Below are 23,951 nucleotides of genomic sequence, written 5' to 3'. Positions count from 1 at the left end.
CTCTTTGACTTCTAGAAAGTGACTTTATAAAATACATTTGTGCGTGTTTTAACAAATAATAAAAAAACCTTGATAAAAGCCTCATGATAAAAGTGCCTTTTACCATGAATAACCAACAAGTATAAATAACATGAAGGTTATATTTAAAAAGAAGGCCTTTTGAAAATGTAAGATGTGAAGTTATGGGAGTCTGTGTAGTAAGCTATAACTTATACTTCCATGCTTTCCTCCCAGAACTGAGTGAATGAGGGGTGGAGAGATATATTACCCCTTTGTGCACATAAACGATTTATGAGTCCTCACATGCCACTTCAGTATGTTCAAATTACACAAGGTTGAATGAGGCAGCCCTCTGATAAATTCCATTACTTCAAGACTTCAATTATAAATAGTTGAAAATGAATGGCCAATAATCCCTAAATCATTAAAGAATTATTGATTCAAACACTGCCTCCATTCCTGCTATTCATTTCAGAACTTCATAATCAGGAATAGTGATACAAGCCCATGATGCATTAAAAAGTGACTCCTGTGTACACTGTGTTTAATGGCAGGGAAGTCTATTATTTGAAAGATTTCCATTTTCTACCTTGAATGTATGGCCAGTGTCTGTTACTAGTGATTTCAAAATGACATTCTAGGGAACTCAAAAGGCCCCAGCTAATCTAGGGCTTTTTAAATTGTTTTAGCAAAGATTTCTGGGAACTCAAGATTTGTTCACATTTCTCTGGTTTCCCTGCAGGCTTGTTCTGATTGTTGACTGCAACAGTCAACCAAATAATAACGTGACCCAAAGGACACCATAGATACTTGTATTTTTTCCTTAATATTTTTTTCCATTGGTATAAAAGGTGAATTTTATCACTAGAGATTAATTTTTAAGGGCCTTGGGCCTCAAGTCCTAAAATAACTAATAGAAAGATTACTACCTGAGAAGGCATTATGAGTTAACAATAAGCAGAGGATTAATTTATGAGGTTATTTTCTCTCTTTCGCAGTTGATTAAACAAAAATGTAATAAAATAAAAATGCTAGAGACTTGTTTAGGTGGTTAGGAGTCAATGAGCAGAAGAGAGTCTCAGTGTAAAGGGTTGATATGTTGAGGGCCCAAGATGTGGTTTTATGGAACTAAAAAATGAGGAGGGAAATAAACTAACTACCAACATTTTAACTCTTGGCTCTTTAATGACTGGTTTGATAGGAAAAAATAGGAAATTATGAAATGGAACTCTTCCAAGACAGTGATACTAATAAAGCTTAGCATAACAATGGCTTCTTTATAAGCAAGTCTTCAAACTATTTTATGGAATCCCTGAATTTAACACTACATAAAATAGTCTCCAAGGCCGCACATTGTACTTTCTACAAACTCTCACATTCGTCCACACCAGATAGTGACATACCTGAGGCCACCTTCATCTCATCTTGAATTAGAATAAAGCTTTCTCAATAGGCTGCTCTGGTTTTAGACTTACTTTTCCTTTTACTTCATTTTATTCCCTGTAGGTAGTGATATTTAAAAATGATCACTGACGAACCCCTGGTGGTGCATTAGGTTAAAGTACAGTGCTAAGACTCTAAAGTGACTTCCACATGATTTAGATCCCTGCCTGCCCCAAAGGTGATCCACATGTCGCAGCAGACCTCTCCTGACCTGCCCACTGCTCCTCTCAGCAGTGTACTTCATCAGTCTGCCTGTTCTGCTCCCCACTCTGTTTCTGGTGAATCCTCTCACCGGCCCTGCACCTCTGGCCTGTACCCCAGTTCTGTATGCATAGATAAATAAATCTTTAAAACAATATAAAAAAAATGACAGTGGATGTAGCATTCTTATGCATAAAATCCTTCAACAGTTTCTCATTTTTGAGACTTCAAAATAAGACTTAATAAGGTCCTATAAGAGATAGCTTCATTCTTTCCCCGTTACTCCAGTAGCCCAGCCACCCCTAAATTAGCACACTGAAGTCCATTAGGGTTTATTGCTCCTCCTATTTGCTGCTGCAGCAGCCGGCACTGGACTGGCTTTATTACTGCTGTTATTCCTTTGTATTTTAATTGCCCTTTTCACTTATCTTTATCCTTCATTAACCTGAAACTTCATTGAAGGTAAATGGTTCAACCATTTCACTATTGCATTTAAAGTGTACAGCACAAAGCTTAGAAGACAATAACAGCGACCTAAGAATTAATTGGTCAATAAAATTAATACAGTCCAGTTTTCTTAGGCTGATAATGTCCTGGTCTTTGGCCTAGTTTTCGATTCCTTTGGCTATGCATACCTCCTTAATACTGAGACAATCAGAAGAATATAGATGATATGATATTCTATGATGCCTGCCATGCCATCTAAAATCAAACTGTGAAAAACTGACATTTGGAGGAATTAAAGTGCTTTGTATCGGTTAGTGTCACATCTATAATATCATGACACTTCTTTATATTAAAATCAGGATACATTCTATGACCACATAGAATCCTTACGCGCTTTGTATCGGTGTTAGTGTCACATCTATAATATCATGACACTTCTTTATATTAACCAACATCAGGTCTTCTTCACCACCAACTCTGTTACATTCTCTCTCTCTCTCTTTTTCTTTTTTAAAGATTTACTTATTTGTGCATACAGAACTGGAATACAGGCCAGAGGCTCAGGGGTGGTGAGAGGCTTCACGAGAGACAGAGCGGGGAGCAGAACAGGCAGATCAATGAAGTACACTGCTGAGGGGAGAGGCGGTGGGCCAGGGGAGGTCTGCCACGCCATGTGGATCACCTTGGGGGCAGGGATCAAACTCATGCTGAAGTGGCTTTAGCTTCTTAGTGCTGTGCTTTAGCCCGTTGTGCCACCAGGGAGGGCCCACACATTCTCTTTTAATTGATATTTTGTTATTGTTATTGGCGTAAAGGTTAGGAAACCAGATGGGGTCTGCAAGAGGTGAGCTCCCACTCCAAAGAAGTGCATACTCTTAGTGGTGAGAAACAAGTAGGGATATTATAAAAAAAAAAAGGGTGAGAATTTGTGAGAATTTGGGCTGAATCACTTCTGGATTCAGAAACCAGCCCTTTCACTAGCTTTGTGACTCTGGGCCTCAAGTTTAACCTCCCTAGGCCTCAATTTTCTTCTATAAAATAGAGATGATGTGGTACCCATCTCATGATTTGTTGGGAGGGGTATCAAGCTGTAGTTTAGATGAGGTAGGACTTTTGGAATATTCCTCTCACTTACGACACTGAAAACTGCATGCTGCCGTGATTTTTTAATCAAAATATCCTTTTTGTACAATGTATTAAGCATTGTATAACACCAAATTTCACTCTGAATTCTTTATTTTAGCATATTTGAAGTAAGCACACTCTGAAATTCACCCGTTCAATAATACGATGAATGTTTATTAGCTATCAATTTATGTCTACCATATTATGATGGGCAAGTTTTATAAAGTGGGATTTAAAAATCTAACTTATTATAAGCCTTCAGTCCTATTCAAAATTAAGTGAGAAACTATTTTGAGCATTCCCGTATGGTTCGTACTGTGCTAGCTAATTTACATCTATAATCTCATCAGATTGGTATTGTCACTTATTTCCCATGGAAACTGAAAATGTATTAGAATTCATGACAGGGAAATGAACTTATCTTCAAATTTATTTGGTTACGCTGAGAAAACCCCTGTGGGTACACACAGCCAATGCAGATATGTGTACTGGTGGTGAGACATTTCTATGTTCTAATTCTAAGATTCTAAGGAAATTTCTTTCTTTGAATCAAAGCTCCTAGAGATCTTACTGAAGAAAAGCAGCAGTGTAGCATGGAAATAAAAACTCATAAAAATGACACTATCAGTAGGTTATTCTGTTTTCTCTTTCAGCGCTAAACTTCCATGTAAAATAAACTTAGATTTTCAAAATCAACATTTAATGAAAAAGCTTAATTGAATTTTGGATGAAACATTAACAATAGTAAACAATAGTAAAGGCATGCAATTCAATAGATTCAGTGTGAAAGTGTGGTACAGACTGTATTTTCTGACCTTCCAAATTCATGTGTTGAAGCTCTAATCCCTTGGATCTTTGAACGTGAGTGACTGTATGTGGATTTTTAAAGATATAATTAGGATAAACAAGGTTCAACAGTGGAGTCCCTAGTTCAATAGGATGGTGTTCTTGTAGGAAGAGGAAGAAAGTAGGTGTGTATGTGGACAGAGAAAGGGCCATGCTGCTGGACAGGAGGGAGAGCCTAGGGAAATCTATCCTGCGGTGCTTCTTTTTGGATTTCAGGCTTCCATACCTGTGAGAAGATACATTTCTATTGTTCAAGCATGTGGAATTAAAAAAAAAATTATGCATACAGAACTGGGGTACAGGCTAGAGGTGCAGGGCCGGTGAAAGGATTCACCAGAGACAGAGTGGGGAGCAGAACAGGATGACTGATGAAGTACACTGATGAGGGGAGCAGCAGGAGGATCAGGAGAGGTCTGCCACGCCATGTGGGTCACCTTGGGGGTGGGATCAAACTCATGCTGAAGTGGCTTTAGCTTCTTAGTGCTGTGCTTTAACCTGCTGAGCCATCAGGGAGGGCCCAAATTTTTTTTTTTTAACTGTTGCCCTATCAAACTAATACAAAGTGGAAGAGATCAAAGGCCACTAAAAATCTTTTTTATATTCTTGTTCAATATCACTTTTAGGTTCTTTTTGCCTCTTCTCAGTTGTTTTACCTGTATCAGTGAGTAGCGGATACTTTATCTACCTCTCTCTCTGTCAAGCTTAAAACACAACTTATCTTTGATTTTTCTGCCATGCTATATGTTCAACTTAAAGGCGAATTTATAATAGGTGATTTTTTGATAATAAAAATATCTACTTTACCAATAAAAAAGTTTTCTGAGAACTCTCAATTTATGTAGGGTGAGAAGAAATTCTGTAATGACAACACTGCCGATCGTTTACAGTAGCAGATGTATGTTGGGTGCCTACTGTGGGTCTGGCACTGCATTAGGTACCAGAGATGTGGGCATGACTTAGTCAGAAGGGGTCCCTGCTCACAGAGGGGAAGTGAGTAAACCACCCACTGATCAAAGATTGTAGTTATGATGAGAGGGAAATAAATAGTAAACCATGGCCAAGATCAATAAAACCCACCTGATGGGTGAGAGGACTTTAATATGAGATTGGAGGTCAGAGAAATAGCCCGTGTTTGTGTAGAAGGAGAGAGCAGGGTAAAAAGGAAAATAATGTTCTAAATGTAGGAAGAATTAGCATGGCCTTGAGTCAATGTGAGGAATTGTTTTCAGAAATTGATCTGAAAGTTGTTGTGAAAAGCATTGTGATCGGGTGGGAGGATCCTATAGGACCTGGGGCTGAGAGGGGTAGCAGGGTCAAGGTCATGCACTGGATTGTAGGTCATGGTGAGGGTCTGGGTTATACACTAATTGCAACAGGGATCTGTTAAAGTCTTTAAAGCATGCAAGCCAATAAAAATGTAGACCTTGTATATGAAGCCCAGAAATAGGCATCAAATGTACAATTTCTACATTCTTCCTACGAGTGAGATCATATAGTATTTCTCTTTTCTTTTTGGCTTATCTCAATGATCATGATCCAAATAAGGGATCAGGGGGAAAAAAGAATAATTATAATACATATTAAAGTCAATAGGAAACTGTAAGCCAGAGACATCCTGTGGGGGTTGGGGGGAGAGTAAGATCAAAACAGGGAAGAGCACAGGGACTATGGTGATGGTGCCTGGGGGCATTGGTGGTGTGAATTTTATGGGAACTGTAACCAGGATGAGAAGGCACACATTGTACAAAAATGCAAAATGATGTAAAAATCTAGAAAATAAAAAATAAAAACAAAAACAAATTCAAAAACAAACCAAAAAACCCAAGTGTACAATTTCTTGTACTGGAGAAACAACAGAAATAGAACACATTTTACCTTAGATATATTAAGGTCAGGAATGGAAGTGACACCAATTTGATAATGACATCAAATAGAGACTGCGGAGTTTAACTGTATCCCTTTCCCCTCCTTCCTTACCCAGGGGCCTTCTCAGAGTTGAGAGAAATATGCCAGAAACTCCTTAATGGTAAAGATCAAGGCTATAATTATGTATAGGGTTAGGAATGCTGGGCTGGCTTCCGATTCTTTGGTCTCCGGGCCACAGTCCATCCTTAGAAATCTCTAGCAAGCCCAGGCACAGGATAAGTTTTAGGGGAGGCAGAAAAGCCCTCCTTGCATTACATTTTGAGAATCCTCCTTCCTACTAGAGAAGGTGCTTGAAAACTATTATAGTTTCACTGAATTAGGGAGACAGAAGGAATTCTCCCTTGAGTTACAGTTTATTTATTTGGCATATTTGACCTCAGAACTGGTAATGACAAATAGTGTTTTTTTTGTTTGTTTTTTTTTTGTTTTGTTTTTTAAATTTAGTGGCAGACTATTTACACACGAGTTTCCCATTGTGTTAAGTACTTCATATAGGGTGAAAGGTCCAAACACAGAGTGAATCAAGAACATTATCAATAATAACCAAGATAAAGTTTTTAACCATGAACAGTTATTAGGTTTCTATTTGTAAACCATTTCATAAACACAGATAGGGAAAATGAGGAGTGAGTTAGAATATAGATGCGATGTAGAATCAGAGGGCTTGTATGTGCAAGCCCTTGCTAATATGTGACCTTGAGTAAGTCAGTAAATGTCTGGAAACTAGCATTTTCTTTTACTGTAATTGAAATAACACTATTGAAACTCATAGGACTTCAATGACTAAATTATATACTGCATGGGAAAGAGTGCTGTAATTTTTGAGCTGCGACATAAGTATACATTTTATTATTCATATTCTGGCTGCCATGATGAACTGCAACAGACCAAAGACAAAATTTTTGCCCTGTTGAACTTGCAATCAAAATGACAAACCACTTGGGGCCCTCCCTGGTGGTAAAATGGGGTATATCACAGCACTGTGAAGCTACCACAGCTACTGCAGCACAAGTTCAATCCCTGGCCAGGGAGGTGACCCTGGTGTGGCAGACCTCTCCTGACCCACCCACTGCTTCCCTCAGTACATCTGCCTGTTTTGAGCCCCTTTCTGTCTCTGGTGAATCCTCTCACCCCCACACCTCTGGCCTGTACCCCAGTTCTGTATGTATAAACAAACAAATCTTTATACACACACACACACACACACACACACAACGAAAAATCACAATGCATAAAACTAAGTACATAAATAACTTACCAGCCACCATTTTCAGTAGAAGCATGTGCTCATAATATCTGTGAAAGTGAATTTTTTAGTAATACAAATTGGATACAGTGTGGAGGAGTATCCAGAAAAGCCTTATGGATGGTGTACTTCTATTTTTGTAGGTTTTGCAAGAGGTAATGTACAAAGTTGTCATGAGCTTGGGATCAAGTGGGTAATTTTTAAAATCCCTGCTCCACTGTTAGGTAGGTATGTGATTGAGGGATCATCATATGATCCCTTGTATGTACAAGCCCTTGCTAGTATGTGACCTTTATTTATTTGTAAAATGGAGATAAATTTTGCTCTGTAGGTTTACTGTAAGGACGGGAGAAACTGTAAAAAAAGTTTTAAAAAATGCTTAGTCGAGTGCCTTCACAAATGGGAGCCCTTGTGCTTATTATCCTTACATAGGCTACCACAGATGAATGATGGTAAAGCACTGTAGCTACAATGGTAAAGAAGGTTGCGATTGCTGCTTAGTTACAGAATGCTGGCAGAAGCAGGGAATTGCTGGGATCTAATCAAACATCAAACAAAGGGAAGGAAAATGAGAAATTCAAGAGAAAAGTTAGAATTTTTTAGGAAATGGAAAAAAAAAAACAACAACTATAAGAAGTAGGGAGGGCAGCTGCTATTAAAAAAGAGCCTGCTTCATTGATCAGTCTTAAATTCTGCTTTGTTTTCAAAATACAAATCAATTCTAGCTTTCATCAAGTAGATGTAAGGTGTCTCTGCTGAGATGGTTTTATGGTCTTAAGTGACCCTTAAGTCAATATGATTAATCATTGGAGTAGGAAGTGTGACTGGTAGTCACAGACTCTGAGCTTTCCTCTTTGGAGATTTCTTTGTTGCAACTTTAATTAAGAAAAGGTCAAAGAAGGGTGGTAGAAATAACCTCAGTGTAGTCAGAATATGGCAGGAGGACATGGGAGTAAAATCACATCATTGCCTTCAGACATGATTGAATTTTTATCGACTGCTCTTTGAAGATTACTGATACAATTCTTTTTGGTAATTCAGTATTTAGTTAGTTCAGCTACCATCTAACGCTGGACAAGCAAACTCATTGGGAGTAAGATTAAAGCAATCACTCTTTCCACTTGTGGTTTTGAGAGGCTGAGCTGTGAGAAAGAAGAGTGACTGTTTGATCTACAACCTAGGGAAATTTGAACAAAGAGATTAGCTTAGCTGAGGGGTGCATTATTATTTCCTGAAAGAATATGATATAGTGTAAAATGAAGCTAGCATACTGGTTATATATATTGAAATGTACATATTACAGAAATATATCGTTCTTAAAACAAATATGTATTTATCAGTGGGTAGCCTAAAATAATCTCATGTTCTAAGGCATCAGAAATGAGAATAGGAAGGAACGTTGGGAGCAGTTAAAGTAAGAGAGTTTTAGAAATGAAGTGTTGAGGGCAATGAACGTGTAGGGATGCTTTCTGTGAAATAGCAGCATATAGGAACCACGTACTTTAAGGAAATTTAACCTACTGTCACAATATCTGCAAAAATTCATGGGTTCTTACTTCAGAGAAATTAGAACTTTGAAGCATACTGAAATATTTCAAATGAATTGATTTGCTATACATGTTTGTAAAGCTTTGTTATCTAGCTTATGTCAAAAATAGGCTGAAATGATAAATATGAGGTCTGTTCAATTCTTCCAAAAAATTTGCAAATGCACTTTTATTATTCAAAATAAGTAACTTTAACCAAGTGGAGGAAACACTTATGTCACAATTAAAATAGGAAAACTTTTATGAATGCCTTTTCTTAATAGGGCTACCTGAATTCACACATTTAACACATCTGAAAATAAGCTCTGTGTATTTTGGGACTTGAAAGCAGGCTTAGCAGGATGGCTACTTGGAAGCATTTGTAAGTCAGAGAAGAGTTAATGGACAATTTCTCCCATTGTTTTCATTGTAAAGGAAATGATTTGCAAGATATGTTCCCATTCCATCATTTTGCCTCCTTTCCATTTCTACCTTAAGTGAATGGAACATTGTTCTCCTAATTACTAAAGACATCCATGGGTAGTCTGTGGTGTAATTTTGCATGGCACATGTAACAGAATTGACTGGTGAGATCCAGAATCCTGCATCCATCTGCATGAAACATTTAGCCTGGTGCCCATTTGCCAAGGATTTCCTTTAGCCAGTATATGAACAAGGATTTGGATTCTGGCATCTACTCACAGGAAATAGCTAAACTAACATTACATGACTTTTTAATTGAGTCAGTTAGAAGTGCCAGGGAGCCTCTGGCATTCAGTGACTGTTTCTTGCTGAGACTGCTTATCAAGAGATCAGATTATTCTCTCTAAAGTCAGTCGAGCAGCCAAACCTGCACTAACCATGAGGGGTTGTTCCGGAGCATGTTGACATACAACCCGATGAGAACATGTTCATCAGCTAGCCTGTCTGCCACATTCAGGCTGTATTGTATCCTGAAACAGGGCAGGAGGAAAGAAAGGATGTTGTTAGGAGAGGTAGAGAGAAATAAACAGAGTGCGGAGGAGTGAGTTTGTGACAGGAAAAGCAAATTTAGAAAACCAAGCAAGTAAAGAAAAAGAAGTGATAATCTATGAAAAACACACGCAAAATCCAAGCGATGAAATTTACAATTTCATTTCATTAACTTAAAAAAAAAAAGCTTTCCAGTTAGGTAACTCAGGATAACAGATTTGCATTCTTCAAACCACTGTGGTCAAGACATTCATCTGGACAGTAAACACGGGAAAGTGAGTTGCAGGCAAAGAGTAAGCATTCTTTGAAAATCAAACCTGAGACTCAGTCATTTCAAAACAAGAAAAGGAAATCAGGGAAAGTGAGTCAAAACACAGATGTGTCTACTCAAAATGACTATTTTGTGCGGTTAATGGGGTTATAGTACAGCTGCTTTTATGAAATCAAAGATGGCCTTTCAAACACAAGCATGTTTGACAAAAGAAATTTCCACTTTTAGTTAAGTTAATTAGGGGCTCCAATACACTCTGACTTTAACTTACCCTTTGCCCTTCAGAAAAGCTGGAGCTGCCCTAGCCAGCAGCTTGTTCTGCTCTACATCATTGTCCTTGGGAGGAGAGCTAGTTAATAAGATGGGAAAGCCAAGAAGAGGGTAAACACGGCAATGCATTCAAGAATAGCAACTGGCAACAGAAACTCCCAAGTCTAGATCCAAGGTGGTTCTCTTATTTTGAAATGTTCAAGATGTTTTCAGATTTCCACAGAATTGAAGTAGACAGAGAAACCTGGCTGGGAATCAGGAGGATTTCTGACTTTGATACTCACTGTTCACATAGTTTCTGTACTTATAGAACTGACCTTAAATTCTTCTCTTTATCACTTGTTTTTGGAAAGCCAAAAATATGGCCATGTATAGAAGAAGTCAAGTGCATGATAGAAACAAGGATTAAAAAACAAACAAACAAACAAACAAACAAACAAAAAACTCCTTTTTCTAAATGAAATTCTAAATGAAATGGATTAAGAACTTGAAGACTTGACCAGGAGGCAGGTTTTGCTTAAAATTTAGGTTTATACAGTCTTTTCTATGAGTACCTCCCACTGCAATTTCTTGTGTGATTCCCAAGGAGCTTGAAGAAGGCTCTCTTAAAATTGGTGTGAAGATAGTGATAATATGCAATTTATTATGCTATTTTTAAAGTAATGTACTAATTTCACGCCATCATATAGATACCTCTGATTTTTAAACTTTCATGTTGTAGCTTGGTGTTTACCAAGAGAACTTAGGTGATATTTCCAATTCACTGTGGGCTTTGGGATCAGACACACTGGAACCTTATCAAGAAATTTTCAGCATGTGAACACGTTAGAAGCAATATGACTTTCTTATAACTCAGCTTTAAAGTTTCTCCTTTAATAGCCCTTGTCTTCAAATCAAAATGCATTCTTCCTTTTAACCACTGAAAGTGGGCATTATATAGTATTTAAGCTCCCCTTCATCCTTATCAAAAATCTCCTAATCTGAGTTCCAAGGAGAAATAAGGCTACTGTCCCCCAGATTGTATATATCCATATATATTTTTCCTATTGTTGCTATTCTTTAAAATCAGCCCCTTGCTAATGTAAAAGTACATTCTTTGCATACTTATTTTCATAATCAGACTTGAAGTTTATGACAGGTAAATTTTGAAGTTTCATGTACTGCTAAAAGAAAAAAGGTAGAAATATTCCTTTAGATTCTGTTTTCTTTTCCCTAAAAATATCTTATTTTTTTTTAACTATTCATTATTAGATTTCTGGAAAATAACATACATAAAGATAAATGACTTTCTTCCAAAAAGTTTCACATACACAATGACACAATGAGTTCTGGAAGATTAGAATAATTGCAAAATATTTCATATTTATTTATTTAAAGTCACCCTTTACTTCTAAAGATTCCAGTACTTTTGCTCAAGTAAATCATTTGTGGGTAAATACTAAGGTAATAAAACCACACATAAATACATCCTGGAGTTTTTCAGATTGGAGTTTCTCAAATCTGAAATACACTATTTTAAAAATCACTTTTGATTATGTTGTATTTCTATTTTATCTCTGGTCAAAGATTTTTTTCTTATATTGATCATAAAAAAGAATTTAAATAAAAGTCTTGGGTAATTTTCATAGGGCAATGATACTACATAAGAAAATTATGTACGTAGAAGTTATTATAGTGATTAGATGGAAAATGTAATTTGTATAATGCAAATTAAGAACAGGTATTTTCAGCTTATTGATTCTTAAGTAACTGAAGAATGTGTATTCTATTTGGGCTTGTGAGGAAGGTCTTAAAAATTTCTCTCCCTCTTTAAGTAACTATCAATATGAATGAAATTTTGCTTTTCATAGTATCTGAATAGCCTGGTTAAAAGGTCATCAAATGAATTTAAATAAATAAAAATGAACCCACAAGTCAGTTTGTCAAAAAGATAATTTCTTGAAAAATACTCTTTCCTTCCCTTTCATTTTCAAGTTTTCAATATCTTAGACCTGAAACACAAAATATGTCCCACATGCAAATCAGCATAAAAACCATAGAACATTAAGCTATTAATTAGTGTATCAGTTGGAAAATTAGAAATAATTCTTAGGTCATTTTGATTCAGTACATTTACAGTGCTTTCCTCCATACATCATCAAGAAGAGAGCCTCTAGAAAAGCTGTGAGGTACAAGGCAGGCACAAACAAATAAAGCAACTCTAGTAAGGGAATAAAGAAACTCAGGGTGAAGAACTGAGGTATCTGCAGTTTTCATTATGCCCTAATATGTTAACATAGGAAATGGTTAAAGTTGAACATGAGGACCATTTTAGTTGAAGTTAAAGAAATCTTGCTTATTAGTAGAACTCTGAGGTTCAATGGAGTAAATAACTATCTGCAGACAATGATTATTTCAAATTTTATGAATTTTCAGATAATATATCCAGAAAATATGGAAAGAGTAAAAGAAATTTTTAGGGTGGTTGATAAAATTTCACCATTTTAATGATGTTTGTTTATTTGTATTTCTGATTGAACAGGAATGGATTTTAATCTTAGAAAAAATTAAGTATGGAGAGACTGAATGTATATACATCACTTCTTATTATCAAAGTACAAATGCTTAACATTTAGTTTGAACATTTTGTCAGATAAAAAATTGGGCTTTTACGTAAAGGATGTTTAGATAAGCTAGGTATTTTAAAAGACAAAGTGAATCAGTCTTTCTGTGGTTGAAAATACTAATCCATCAATTTACTAAGCAATTGGTCAGCAAAAATAACATGCAAATACTGCTTGGAGGGAAGAGTTGGTATTTGGAACGTGGGGTGAGTGATGAGTCTAATACAGTATCAGCAAGTAATCATATGTTATTGTGGTAAATTAGAATTAGCATATTAGTCTGTTTTCAAAATGCTATGTATCATAAGCAATTTTCTAATATTAGGGAGAGTGGTAAGATCTGGTTAGATGCCACAAATTAACAGTCAAAGTGATTCCTTTTGGGAGTTCTTACTTTTTGAAGGTTGCATCTAGGAGATTATCTGTGAAACGTTTAAGAGGTGTTTCTACTATGGATGGAGGTAGAGGAATACATCCATTTAAACTCTCATAGTACCCTTACTGTACTGAAGAAGATGGTTAATGTTAAAGAAACTTATTTTGCATAGAAAAAGACTGGTTAACTCTGTCATATAAACTGGGCAACAGTTTTGGCAAGATAATTAAGATGATACCAACAAAGACAGCAGATACTATGAAGCAGATGCTGTGGAGGTGAGAGGAAGGAAACTTTTTGGGCCTTGTGTTGTGGTAAGTCTTTGTAATAATATTTGCAACACTGACAGGCTTAGACAGTGTTGCTGCCTGCCATACCTAGACCGTGGAGCATTTATTCCATTGGTGATAGCTTTATTAATTCAAGCATTGATCGAGTCAAATAAATAAGCTATACAGTTATGCACTATGAAAAAACAATCCATGATTAAGGATAACGTTATGGTGGAGAAAATGAAATAGGCTAATTAGTCCATGAATTATGTTATTGCTCCTAACTGCTAACCAGCTTTGAGTGTATACACATATGTACACACGCCCGCACACACACACACTCACACACACACGAGGACCTCAAAGATTTAAGGGGCAGCTCCTTTGAGAATTTCCTCTCTTAAGTAAAGGAAAAGTAGATTGCTAGAAGTGGATATAAGAACAGGGTAACGACAGATGGGAACCAGTTTTACACATAAATTTATGTGAGGTAGATTACTAGGATGTCAAAAGACTTCAAAGATATATCCTGGTGTCTTTTGAAGATCAAAGTGGTATGCTTGTAAAGGACGTTGGGTGAATGATGTCAGGAGTTTGCTGTGAGAATTCTGGAATGGTAATTTCAATTCATCCTCATTCTGCTTTATCACTCTAGGTTCTATCACAATACAAAAACTCAAGCTAAATAAAATATTCTCTTGGTAACCTTCCCCACTTTCTTAATTCTGCCTCATAAGGCTTTAGATTTTCTAATTGGACTTATCCAATTTCCTAAAGGCTTGTTAAAGTCGGGTAGAAATGAGAACAGAACTCTGGGTCACATTCCTTTAGTTCAGCTCCAAACTGAGGAAGAATAGGACTATTCATATAGGCCTTCATTCAGTGTGGTGAGTTTCCTCAACCATTCTATATGGACATGGGACACCACCAGCACTATAAAGTGACAGAAAAGAACACCAGTAGTTTGGTTTTTGTTTGAAATAATTATTTTAATAGGAATCAGTCTGCCCTACCTGAGAGGGAAATTCCTAATGCCCAGTGTGACAGAGAGGTGTAAGCCCTTACATCCTGTATTATGATGTAGTTGAGCCCATCTTTGCACAGCTAGTGCTCCATGTCACTCTGAAAGGCGCTTCCATTCCAGAGTCTAAAAAGTCATTACCTGGGATCTTGTAAATGGTAGAGGAGCAAAGACTCATCTAAAGAAGAAGCTATAGCTTGATCCCCTTCACATATAACATGTCATATATACTGGTATGAGGTTATAGAATAAATAAAATGGAAAAAAAGAGGTAAGCTTAGAAGTCTAGTTCAAGTTAGAAATTCTCAACAGAATCTCATAAAATTTTAGAAGACTGCTATAGCCACTAAGACATACCAATATGGAACTACTGCCAGGATTAGTGATTTGGGCTTGGATACTGACCGTGTGCTGGGGCAAGCTGATTTACCCACAGCTTTATAAGAAAATGCTCTTCAGCCATAGGGCTGACTGCACTTAGCTCCTCACATAACCTGAGGGAGTCAAATAATGAGACCTCATGAAAACCTCCCATGGACAGAGCAAGGCCCACTCAGAGAGGAAAGACATTGATTGTACACAGCTTTATTGAACAGCACCCTTAAAACAGAAACCAGAGGTCAATCTCTGTGAAGACAGAAAAACTGCAAACTTTAAACATGCCTGTGGTTCACAAGGAACATTCCAAAGGGACTGGAAATGGGAAATAGGGATAAATGATAAAATTTGGGTTAATGGGTACCATGCACCCTGGAGAAAGCAGAACAGTTCAAAGTATTATAGGAATATTTTAGAGTAGAGGAAGCCATGTTATCCATCTAGACGCATCCACCATAAGCACCGTCCGAGCTGAAATGATATAAAATGACCTTCAGTAAGGATGGGGGTCTGTCTCTGCTTGACACTTGCAGACTGCAGAGTTTCCCAATAAAAGCACAACATCTTTCTTATAACGGCGGGTCTGTCCTGCATAGAGGTCCAGGTGCACGGCTCTATGGACTTTACAGGTTATGATTTTGTTTTAGAAAAGATGGTTGAGTTTGCTGGTGGTACTTGAAAGGAAATGCCAAAAGAAACATATTGAGTACCTGAACCCCACTGTTTCACTGTGAATGTTCTGCAGTTCTTCCCTCCTCCTGCCCACATGTGATAGCCTGGCTTAAATTATGGGAAAGAAATAGCACAATTTGCCCCATTCTGTTTATTCGGCTAATTACATTTAGGGGGAACATTTTCCTGTGAGGTTCTTGCTGATAGGGCAAATACAGGAACTGAGGAGGGAAACTTCAGGAATGTTCTCAGTTTTAGTGTCTTTAAATCCTTACTACCAGGATATTTGAGTGAAACTGTCTCGGAAACTCTTCAGAAATAGATGGATATGTTTGTAAAACAAGAGGCTGGTTTTTATTTTTTCTACTGACATGCATTTGAAATTTTCTCTTCAATGACTCACTCCACTTTCCCCTGCCTTTGTGTCTGCTTTCCTGTGAGTTTTCTCTACATATTTATGAAATAAATCTCCTGTGCTTTATTTGTGATATTTGATCAAATGATCTGGAGCCTCACTTGACCCCTACATATTTGTCACACCACCTCCAAGGGAACGGTCTGTCTCACCTGTTCTTGGCTCACATGGAAGCAGATCTTGTGAAAAGAAGATGAGGCACAGATCCACATTTCCAAAAATTTCTTGTTATTATCCATGGAATTACTTAGGTGGAAGCATTTCTAAATTTTGTCTTCAGCAACTAGCCTCAGGAACTCCAGAGTACCAAAAAAAGGATTATAAAAAAATACCTGGAGCTTTGGATGATGAGCTATTTCAGGATGTCTACAATAATCCCCCACCACATTTTGAAATTCCAATTCCCTGGCTCAAATAGACCTTTGCAAGTGCTAGGGACGTGACTTTCTCAGAGAGAGAATGACGATCTGTTGGTAGTAAAATTAAAACATTTCACATTTACAGATATTTAGAATCCAGTGCTGAATAATAATCTTCTGCACTTAGCTTATACTAGAATATTTTCCTTGCCAGAGAATCAAGGTTTATTACCAAAGAAATAAATTTCTACAACAGCAGAGTAACTTACCTCCGGGTAATAAAAGGACTTCCTGAGGAGGGGACTGAATGGGAGAATAAGGTGTCATTCATGCTGGTAACAGGTCTGGGTGGCCTATAATAAAGTACAGAGTGGAAGAAAAGTTAAAGCAAGCAAAATTCACAAGTCAAAAGCAATTGTCCTCGAACAAACGAGCTGGGAAGATCACAGTTTGTCTTACCTAGGATCAATATGAAATTTTGCGTTTTTAATATGATTAAATGTTTCAAAATTTCATTGCGAATATAGAATCTCAGTTGCATATCAAGAGGGAGCTGTCTGAACACCACTAAGCTGCTTATCTATGAGCTCAGAATCTTGTTTTCCACCCCCAACCCCCTGAGTCATGTACTTGAATGGAGCAAGGTTTTTGACCTTGGCTTTAGGTCAACTGCCTTCAAATGGGAGAAGCTCTGAAAACTTGATGACAGTCAGGATCATTATGTTCTTGGAAAGAGAATTCCTGAGGTTATGAAAACTTGCCTCTGATTTCCCCATGACAAACACCCTCTTCCAATATACCCAGTCTGCAAGGACTGTGTTACAAAATTACAGCATGTTTTGTTTGTTCTTTGTTCTAAGTGAAGATGCAGCTAAGCACCAAGATGATTAAATGAGTTTATGTTATCTGGATCGTCCGCCTGACATCACAATATGCCAGGCATCCTATAAATTTCATATTCCCCTATATGATTAGAAACAGGTACTAGGGTTCAATATTCCTCAGAATTATTTGTGACCCTAAATATTGGATCAGGTATGTCATCCTGATGACATATTTTCAGTTCATGCTGTGGTTCTTTATCACTAATGTCTTAGTTCAGATACGACAAAAGAGTATCTTTCGTAGAGTTTTATATGATGAGATGGGAGTTAGAGTTTTAGATGAATAATAAGGAAATTTTGTTTTCACTATAATTTTTTTCATTTGAATTTGATAGCATAGCATTTTTGAAGACCAAGTATTTATTGCAGAGCCCTTCAAGTCTGCTTGTGTTGGCTTAATTAAGAGAAAAATTAGTCATAGTTTAATTTTTACCTTGAGAACCAGAGTTGGGTTTGGATTCTACAGTGAAGAGAATCTGTGAAAAAGGTAGAATTTCATACCAGTGTAACTATGAGAATGGACATGATTCTATGCTGGTTTTAAAATGTCTGCCCTATACACAAAAATTCATTAAGACTTTTGGTTTCTGGTACCCAATGCTGATCTGTGTTTTAAGATTTTAAAAGACATCTGTTGGATGAGGTCAAAACATTAGGCACACTATTTCACTTCTTCTAAACATATTAATTGAAGTTTGGGAGACTTAATAGTTTGCATTTCTTATTTAGGTTGTACTGCTGATGCACAAGATTATTTTTAAATAAATTCTGCCTTGAGCAGAACACCTTCCAGTTACAAGGATGCTGTTTTATTTAAATATCCTCTGTGAACTTTTAAAGTTAGGCATATCATACCGAGTGAAATCTATTTTTTGCAGTTTCGCAGAAAGTTGAAAAAAATCAATTTGATCAACGTTTGTTGTTTTCTCTTGTCTATTAATTATTTTTTGTATTCTTACTTTTTATTGTTAGGAAATGAGAAAATAATTAATTTAGAATGCTCTTTTTTCTTTTTTTAAAATGATTTATTTATTTGTGCATACAGAACTACTGGGGTACAAGGGTGAGAGGATTCACCACAGACAGAGTGGGGAGCAGAACAGGCAGATATTCAAAGTACACTGCTGAGGGGAACAGCAGGTGGGTCAGGAGAGATCCACCTCACCATGTGGATCACCTCTGGCGCAGGCGGGGATCGAACTTTAGCTTCTTAGTGCTGTGCTTTAGCTTCTTAGTGCTGTGCTTTAACCTGCTACACCACCAGGGAGGGCCTGATTTAGAATGCTTTTTAACTAGCCTGGAAAATGTACTCCACTGAACTTGGTCACTATGGAGCCAATATCACAGTTTCTTAGTCTATGGCTTCACATCTAAGGTTCATCATTTTGATGTTGAACTTGAGACATAGAATAGTGAAATTTGGTACCAAATGAGGCTTTCAAAGAGAATGAAGATCTGTTTTCTCCATGATCAAATGGCAAGCTATCAAATCTAACAAATAAAGCATGATGCAACTTGAGAGATATTTTCTTGAATGAAAAGAAACAGCTCTGCCAGATAAATTCATACAGCCCTAGTGCAAAATTTCCTTTCTGTACAAGACCTTCACAGAAGGTCAAGTTTTTATGAAGGCATTATTTTTTTTGTAAACTGAAGGTGTTCAGTTCCAGGCAGAAACTGTTTTTTTTTTTTTTTTTTTAAAGATGTATTTATTTATGCATATAGAACTGAGGTACAGAGGTGCAGGGGCAGTGAGAGGATTCACCAGAGACAGAGTGGGGAGCAGGACAGGCAGATCAATGAAGTGCAGTGCTGAGGGGAGCAGAGGGAGGGTCAGGAGAAGTCTGCCACACCACGTGGGTCACCTCCGGGGCCGGGGATAGAACTCACACTTAAGTGGCTGTGTCTCGCCTGCAGTGCTGCATCCTAACCTTCTGTGCCACCAGGGAGGACCCAGAATCTGTTTTAAACTAGACTCATATCACTCACTTGTGTGCATCTCATAACCATTTGCAATTATGACTATGTCTTTAACGTTCACTGGCGACTACTAAACTACTTACCAAGTATCACTTTAGGCAGCGAAAAATTGAATAGAATAGAGACTGTTAATTATGGCAATATTTACAAACAATGTAATAGCTGCGAACAAATGCCAAAACACCCAAATGTCACCATGTAAGTGGCCTTTGTGTGCCTATGATAATTTAGAATAGCTAAATGAACATAGTATTTAAAAGTCTTAGCTATCCCCAGCCAGAGACAGACATGGGTATTTGTTTACGGCAAACAGCTGTTGAATAAGGAAACACATAGAAAAATGACTAAAGTTAAATATAGGAAAATATTCTGTTCCCGTGTTCTACATCTAGATATTCTACACTTAGTACCCTTGCATGTTATTTCAATAATTAATATTCTACACAAATTTCATTTTAAAATTTAGACATTTACCCTGGAAAAATATGTACACAGTGCATATAGGTCAGTGTTTTGATACAAGTCCTATTTTGAGAAAGTGTTTAAATATGTGGAACTTTTCTGAGAAAAAGGCACATTTTGTAGAGACATTTTAGGGAATTCATAAAAATCCTGAAATTCTCTATGGAATCCGAATTGCATAGAAGCCATCTTTACTTCAGTGACTAACCTATCAGGTCATACCGCCACCATAAGCTAAGTTTAAAAATTTTACTCATTAGCCACTGAGCAGTATCACACACCCACATGCCCACACTCACACACATGCACAACCCTGAGAGCTGACTGGGTCAAGGCCCTGTGCTGTGGGGTGACTGTAAAGTGGCTACATGTGATGGTGACTTTCCTTTCACACTGCCCCGCCTCCTTCTGTCTCAATGCAGAGGCAGCACCCGGAGTTCACTCCACTGCACAGATATGATAGCCACACTGGTCTCCACCTGGCAGCTCAGAGTGAATGCTGTGCCAGGGTGAAGTTCTTAGTGAAAGTTAAAGTTCTTAGTGAACTCAAAGAGCAAAGACTTCTCTTAGTTTTGCTCATTTATTATTAACTTAGGGATGGACTCTGACTTCGGGCAGGAATGCTGAGCCCTTAATAGGAACAGCTATGAGGTCACTTGCTACAAGTTAGCCCTTTGGGACACTCCTCAGATTTATTTATTCCTGTTTTTTTTTTCTAAGTTTACAAAAATAACTTTCCCGTATTATACAGAATTGGCTTACATTTATTTTTAGGATAATAAGCCTATGCTAACACAGGAGTCTCTAGACAGTGCATTTTGCTCAGGGCAGTGAAGCCTCAAAACACATGCACAAGCACCAAATGAAGCCCCGTCATATTTACGCAAAGCTCAGAGACTTGTCACAGCACACACTGCTTATGGCATTTGCTTAGGTCCATCAAGGACAGTCAGAGTTTTTATGAGCATCTGAGATCTGTTGCAGTGTCTTTTACAGATGTTGTCCCAACTGCCTGAAGGGTCGCCATTGCATTGGTGAATTCCTACAATCTATAGGTCTGACCAGCCCACTTCTTGATGCAAACATACAAACACACACAAACAGTAGGTCTTGCTGAATTCTGCAAAGTGAAAGGTGGCTTATAGGAGGAACACTGAATATCCTAGAAGTTTCCAAGGACCTGTGCCTACATATTTGTTATTTTTTCATAGAAACAGGTGCTGAACATCTTTCTTTTGGGTCCATGATAACATCAAGGAAGAAATGTTTTCTTCTCCTAAGTCTCCCCTGTTGTCTCTGCCACCCAGGGATGAGGGCTGAGGTTCCAGGACATGCAGCTTCGAGGTATGGGAGTGATGGTTGCTAACACGGCTCCCAAGTCTCACCCCTTTCTCAAGAAACTCACATATAATTGGCAAGCTTTTTAAATGTCTATTTTTGGATGTTCTGTTGAATTCTCCAACCTCTTTCTACCTCTCCTTGCATAGGCCATTCTGTTAAAGTTAAATAGTTAATGATTAAACAACAACATTTAGATTTTCTGGTATCTTAAGATCAGTACCTCAGCACAGAAATGAAACAGACTTTTATATTTGGGATTTGAAGCACATGTAAGAGTTACAGGGTGCTTTAAAATTTTCTTACCATAGTAATTTCATTAATTGTTAATGTCCAATTGTGCAAACACCACTAACATCCATCTTTCATTATAACTTTGATTTTTGAGTATGTCCCAGCTCTAGATGAATAACTTAGTGTTGGTTGCATATTTTATTTGCACATGGGGAAAGAAGGATGCATACCACTATAAGAAAAAATTGCCAAGACATTACTTTCACTCTTTTTAAAATGAAAATTTAAACTTGATCCTTAACAGCTAATATGAAATTGCACATATATCAGTGAAAAATGATGTCTCTTCCTCTGGAGGGTAGAGATACTCACACGATGTGGGCCAAATTGAGTGGCTTCTCAGGCTGGTCGGGGAACATGGGGTGCAAAGGCTCACGGCTGGAAGCACAACTCAGAGACTTGCTTAATGCATTAGTTAGCTTCTTAGCTGGTGATTTCTGGAGAGAAGAAAAGTAGATGTGGTAACGATTAATATTTAAATAATATTTTATCAGGTGACTTGTTCACAGTGATTGGTTAATTGATTCATTCACTCAAGAAAACTTCGTTGTCTACCCTCTATGCTGGCAGTAGAGTGTTGGAACCAGAAAATTCTGCAATGAAAGGAAGTAGTCAGTAGACTGGGACATAATGGAATAGTGCAACTCCTTCTGATAAACATTTAGGGGACTAGGAAGCTAATTCCAGATAAAGGAAGTAGCTGCTACAAAGGGAAGGAAGACAAAACCTCAATCTGGAGAGGACCGTAGGAGGCAGATTTTTAAAATCCTCATATGACCATCAAGGACAGTGGGATGACAGTGAAGTACTGATGCAGTGGGAGACAGTGAAGAGTTTGGAGTATAGGGGGAGAGGATCAAATCTGATTCTTGATGGATTGTTCTTATGTAAGAATAAAAGCCAGTTTGTAGGGGATATGAGTGGAAGGAAGAGATGAGCAAGTTTTGTAGCAATCCAAGTGGAAAATGATTCAAGTATGGCTGCATATATCTAGTTCAAAGTGAATTGCCATCTGAATTCTTAGCATTTAAAATTCATGCTCTCCCCAGAGCATCATGCTTGTTCTTTTCATTTAACTGGTTGGAATGTTTATCTTAAAATTTCACAGCCAAAATTATATATATAAAAAATCTACCACATATAACAACATTTCCTTTCATTCAGAAGTCATGTATAATTTTGTCATTTTCTTTTACATTTAGAGTCCTTAATTGGCAGTATAATGAAGTGACTTTGACCTCATTATTTAAAAGCTAAGAAAGAGAAGCTTGTTTCAGAAATCTCTCTTTGGCTTTTGCTGGCAGCTGTAATTTTGAGGACACTTCAAACAGAAGCAACGATACTACTAAAAACACTAGTGCCCTTTTTTTACTCTTGAGGATCCAGCATTTTAAAGACATTGCCCTGCCATATAATCTTAAAGTTCATAATCTTCAAGAAAGAAACTCTTATGTGATGTTAGCATTTACATAAAGCAGTAATAAAAAATGGTTAATCTTCAAACACCAACCCTCTAAGATTTGGGACTGAACATGTTTGAAATTTGACAATAAGACAATAAGACTCCTATTTTCATATTAAATTACATTTTGTGATCTGTGTTAGTGTATCTAGTCTGTGAAAATGTTATGCCAGTGTTGTGTATTTAAGCTAGCATGAAGGCTTCGGTATCCAATGTCTTAGTGAAAAACTGTTACTTTGAAAAGGAGCTTAAAAATTATATTTACTCTGAATAGTCATTCCCAATAACAATTCCTAGAAAGAACACTTTGACTTAAAACACATATTCTGAAAAAGTTTTTTAAAAAACTGGAAGTTTTTCACTTAGTTACTCATTTAGGTGAATTGAAATGCATAAAGATGTAGAAAAACTAAGCAATTTGCATTTTCTTATGATAGAACTATTTACATACCACAGAAACTGATTCATACATGGAGAAATACTTTCACAGAAGCACAAGAACAATATCACTGGAATTGATCTTGCTGTTGAACTGGGACAGAGGTCAGCAAACTGGCAACCATTTGAACAGTAAGTTCACCAAGAGTCAAATTCCTCCATTAGATTTAATGCCACATTCTCTGGAGACTATATTTACCACATGGGCAGACCCTACAGGTTACCTTTAGCAATGATTCTCAACTCACTATTCATGCAAGGATGATCTGTTAACATAGCCCCAATCTCCCCTTCCCCCCCCCAAAGTGAAATGGAATAGCATTGTTTAGTCCTCACTCTCACACATTTTTACGTTCCAGTCATGCACTTAAGAGAACTCCAGAATCTAAGAACAAGGAAACTAATGATAATGGTTAAACTATTCTCACCCCAAAATAAAACAAAACTTGGTAATAACTTAACTAACTGTAATAAAGAGATAATGTTCCAGAAGGTGCTCACTGTCTGGTTGTTATCTAAATCTGTACTGTATTACCTGTGTCTCCAGAAGTAACATACTAGAATCTTCCTATATTTTTTTTTTTAAAGATTTATTTATTTGTGCATACAGAACTGGAGTACAGGCCAGAGGCTCAGGGGCGGTGAGAGGCTTCACCAGAGACAGAGTGGGGAACAGAACAAGCAGATGGATGAAGTACACTGCTGAGGGGAGCAGCGGGTGGGT

The 23,951-nt window shown here is 37.3% G+C and overlaps 1 protein-coding gene across 10 annotated transcripts in view; it reads right to left on the bottom strand.

Annotated features, from left to right (window-relative positions):
• Positions 1-23,951, bottom strand: part of DTNA (dystrobrevin, alpha) — a 298,087-nt gene that overhangs the window by 42,447 nt on the left and 231,689 nt on the right. For 3 of the 10 annotated variants that reach the window (XM_012725851.1, XM_012725852.1, XM_004683830.2), the window contains 3 exons: positions 21,640-21,764; positions 19,317-19,325; positions 16,639-16,722 (listed from right to left, as the gene is read on the bottom strand). In XM_012725851.1, the coding sequence (XP_012581305.1) occupies positions 16,639-16,722; positions 19,317-19,325; positions 21,640-21,764 (218 nt within the window). Of the gene's footprint in view, positions 1-9,620; positions 9,714-10,274; positions 10,353-14,946; positions 15,040-15,110; positions 15,395-16,638; positions 16,723-19,316; positions 19,326-21,639; positions 21,765-23,951 lie in introns of those variants that run through there. The other 7 variants (XM_012725853.1, XM_004683831.2, XM_004683828.2 and 4 more) reach the window with 5 other exon arrangements.

This window comes from Condylura cristata, unplaced genomic scaffold (genome assembly GCF_000260355.1).
Source record: "Condylura cristata isolate star-nosed mole 26May11 unplaced genomic scaffold, ConCri1.0 scaffold00016, whole genome shotgun sequence".
NCBI classification, from domain to species: Eukaryota; Metazoa; Chordata; class Mammalia; order Eulipotyphla; family Talpidae; genus Condylura; species Condylura cristata.
The sequence above is the reverse complement of the archived record's forward strand: the minus strand, read 5'-3'. Positions and strand labels throughout refer to the sequence as shown.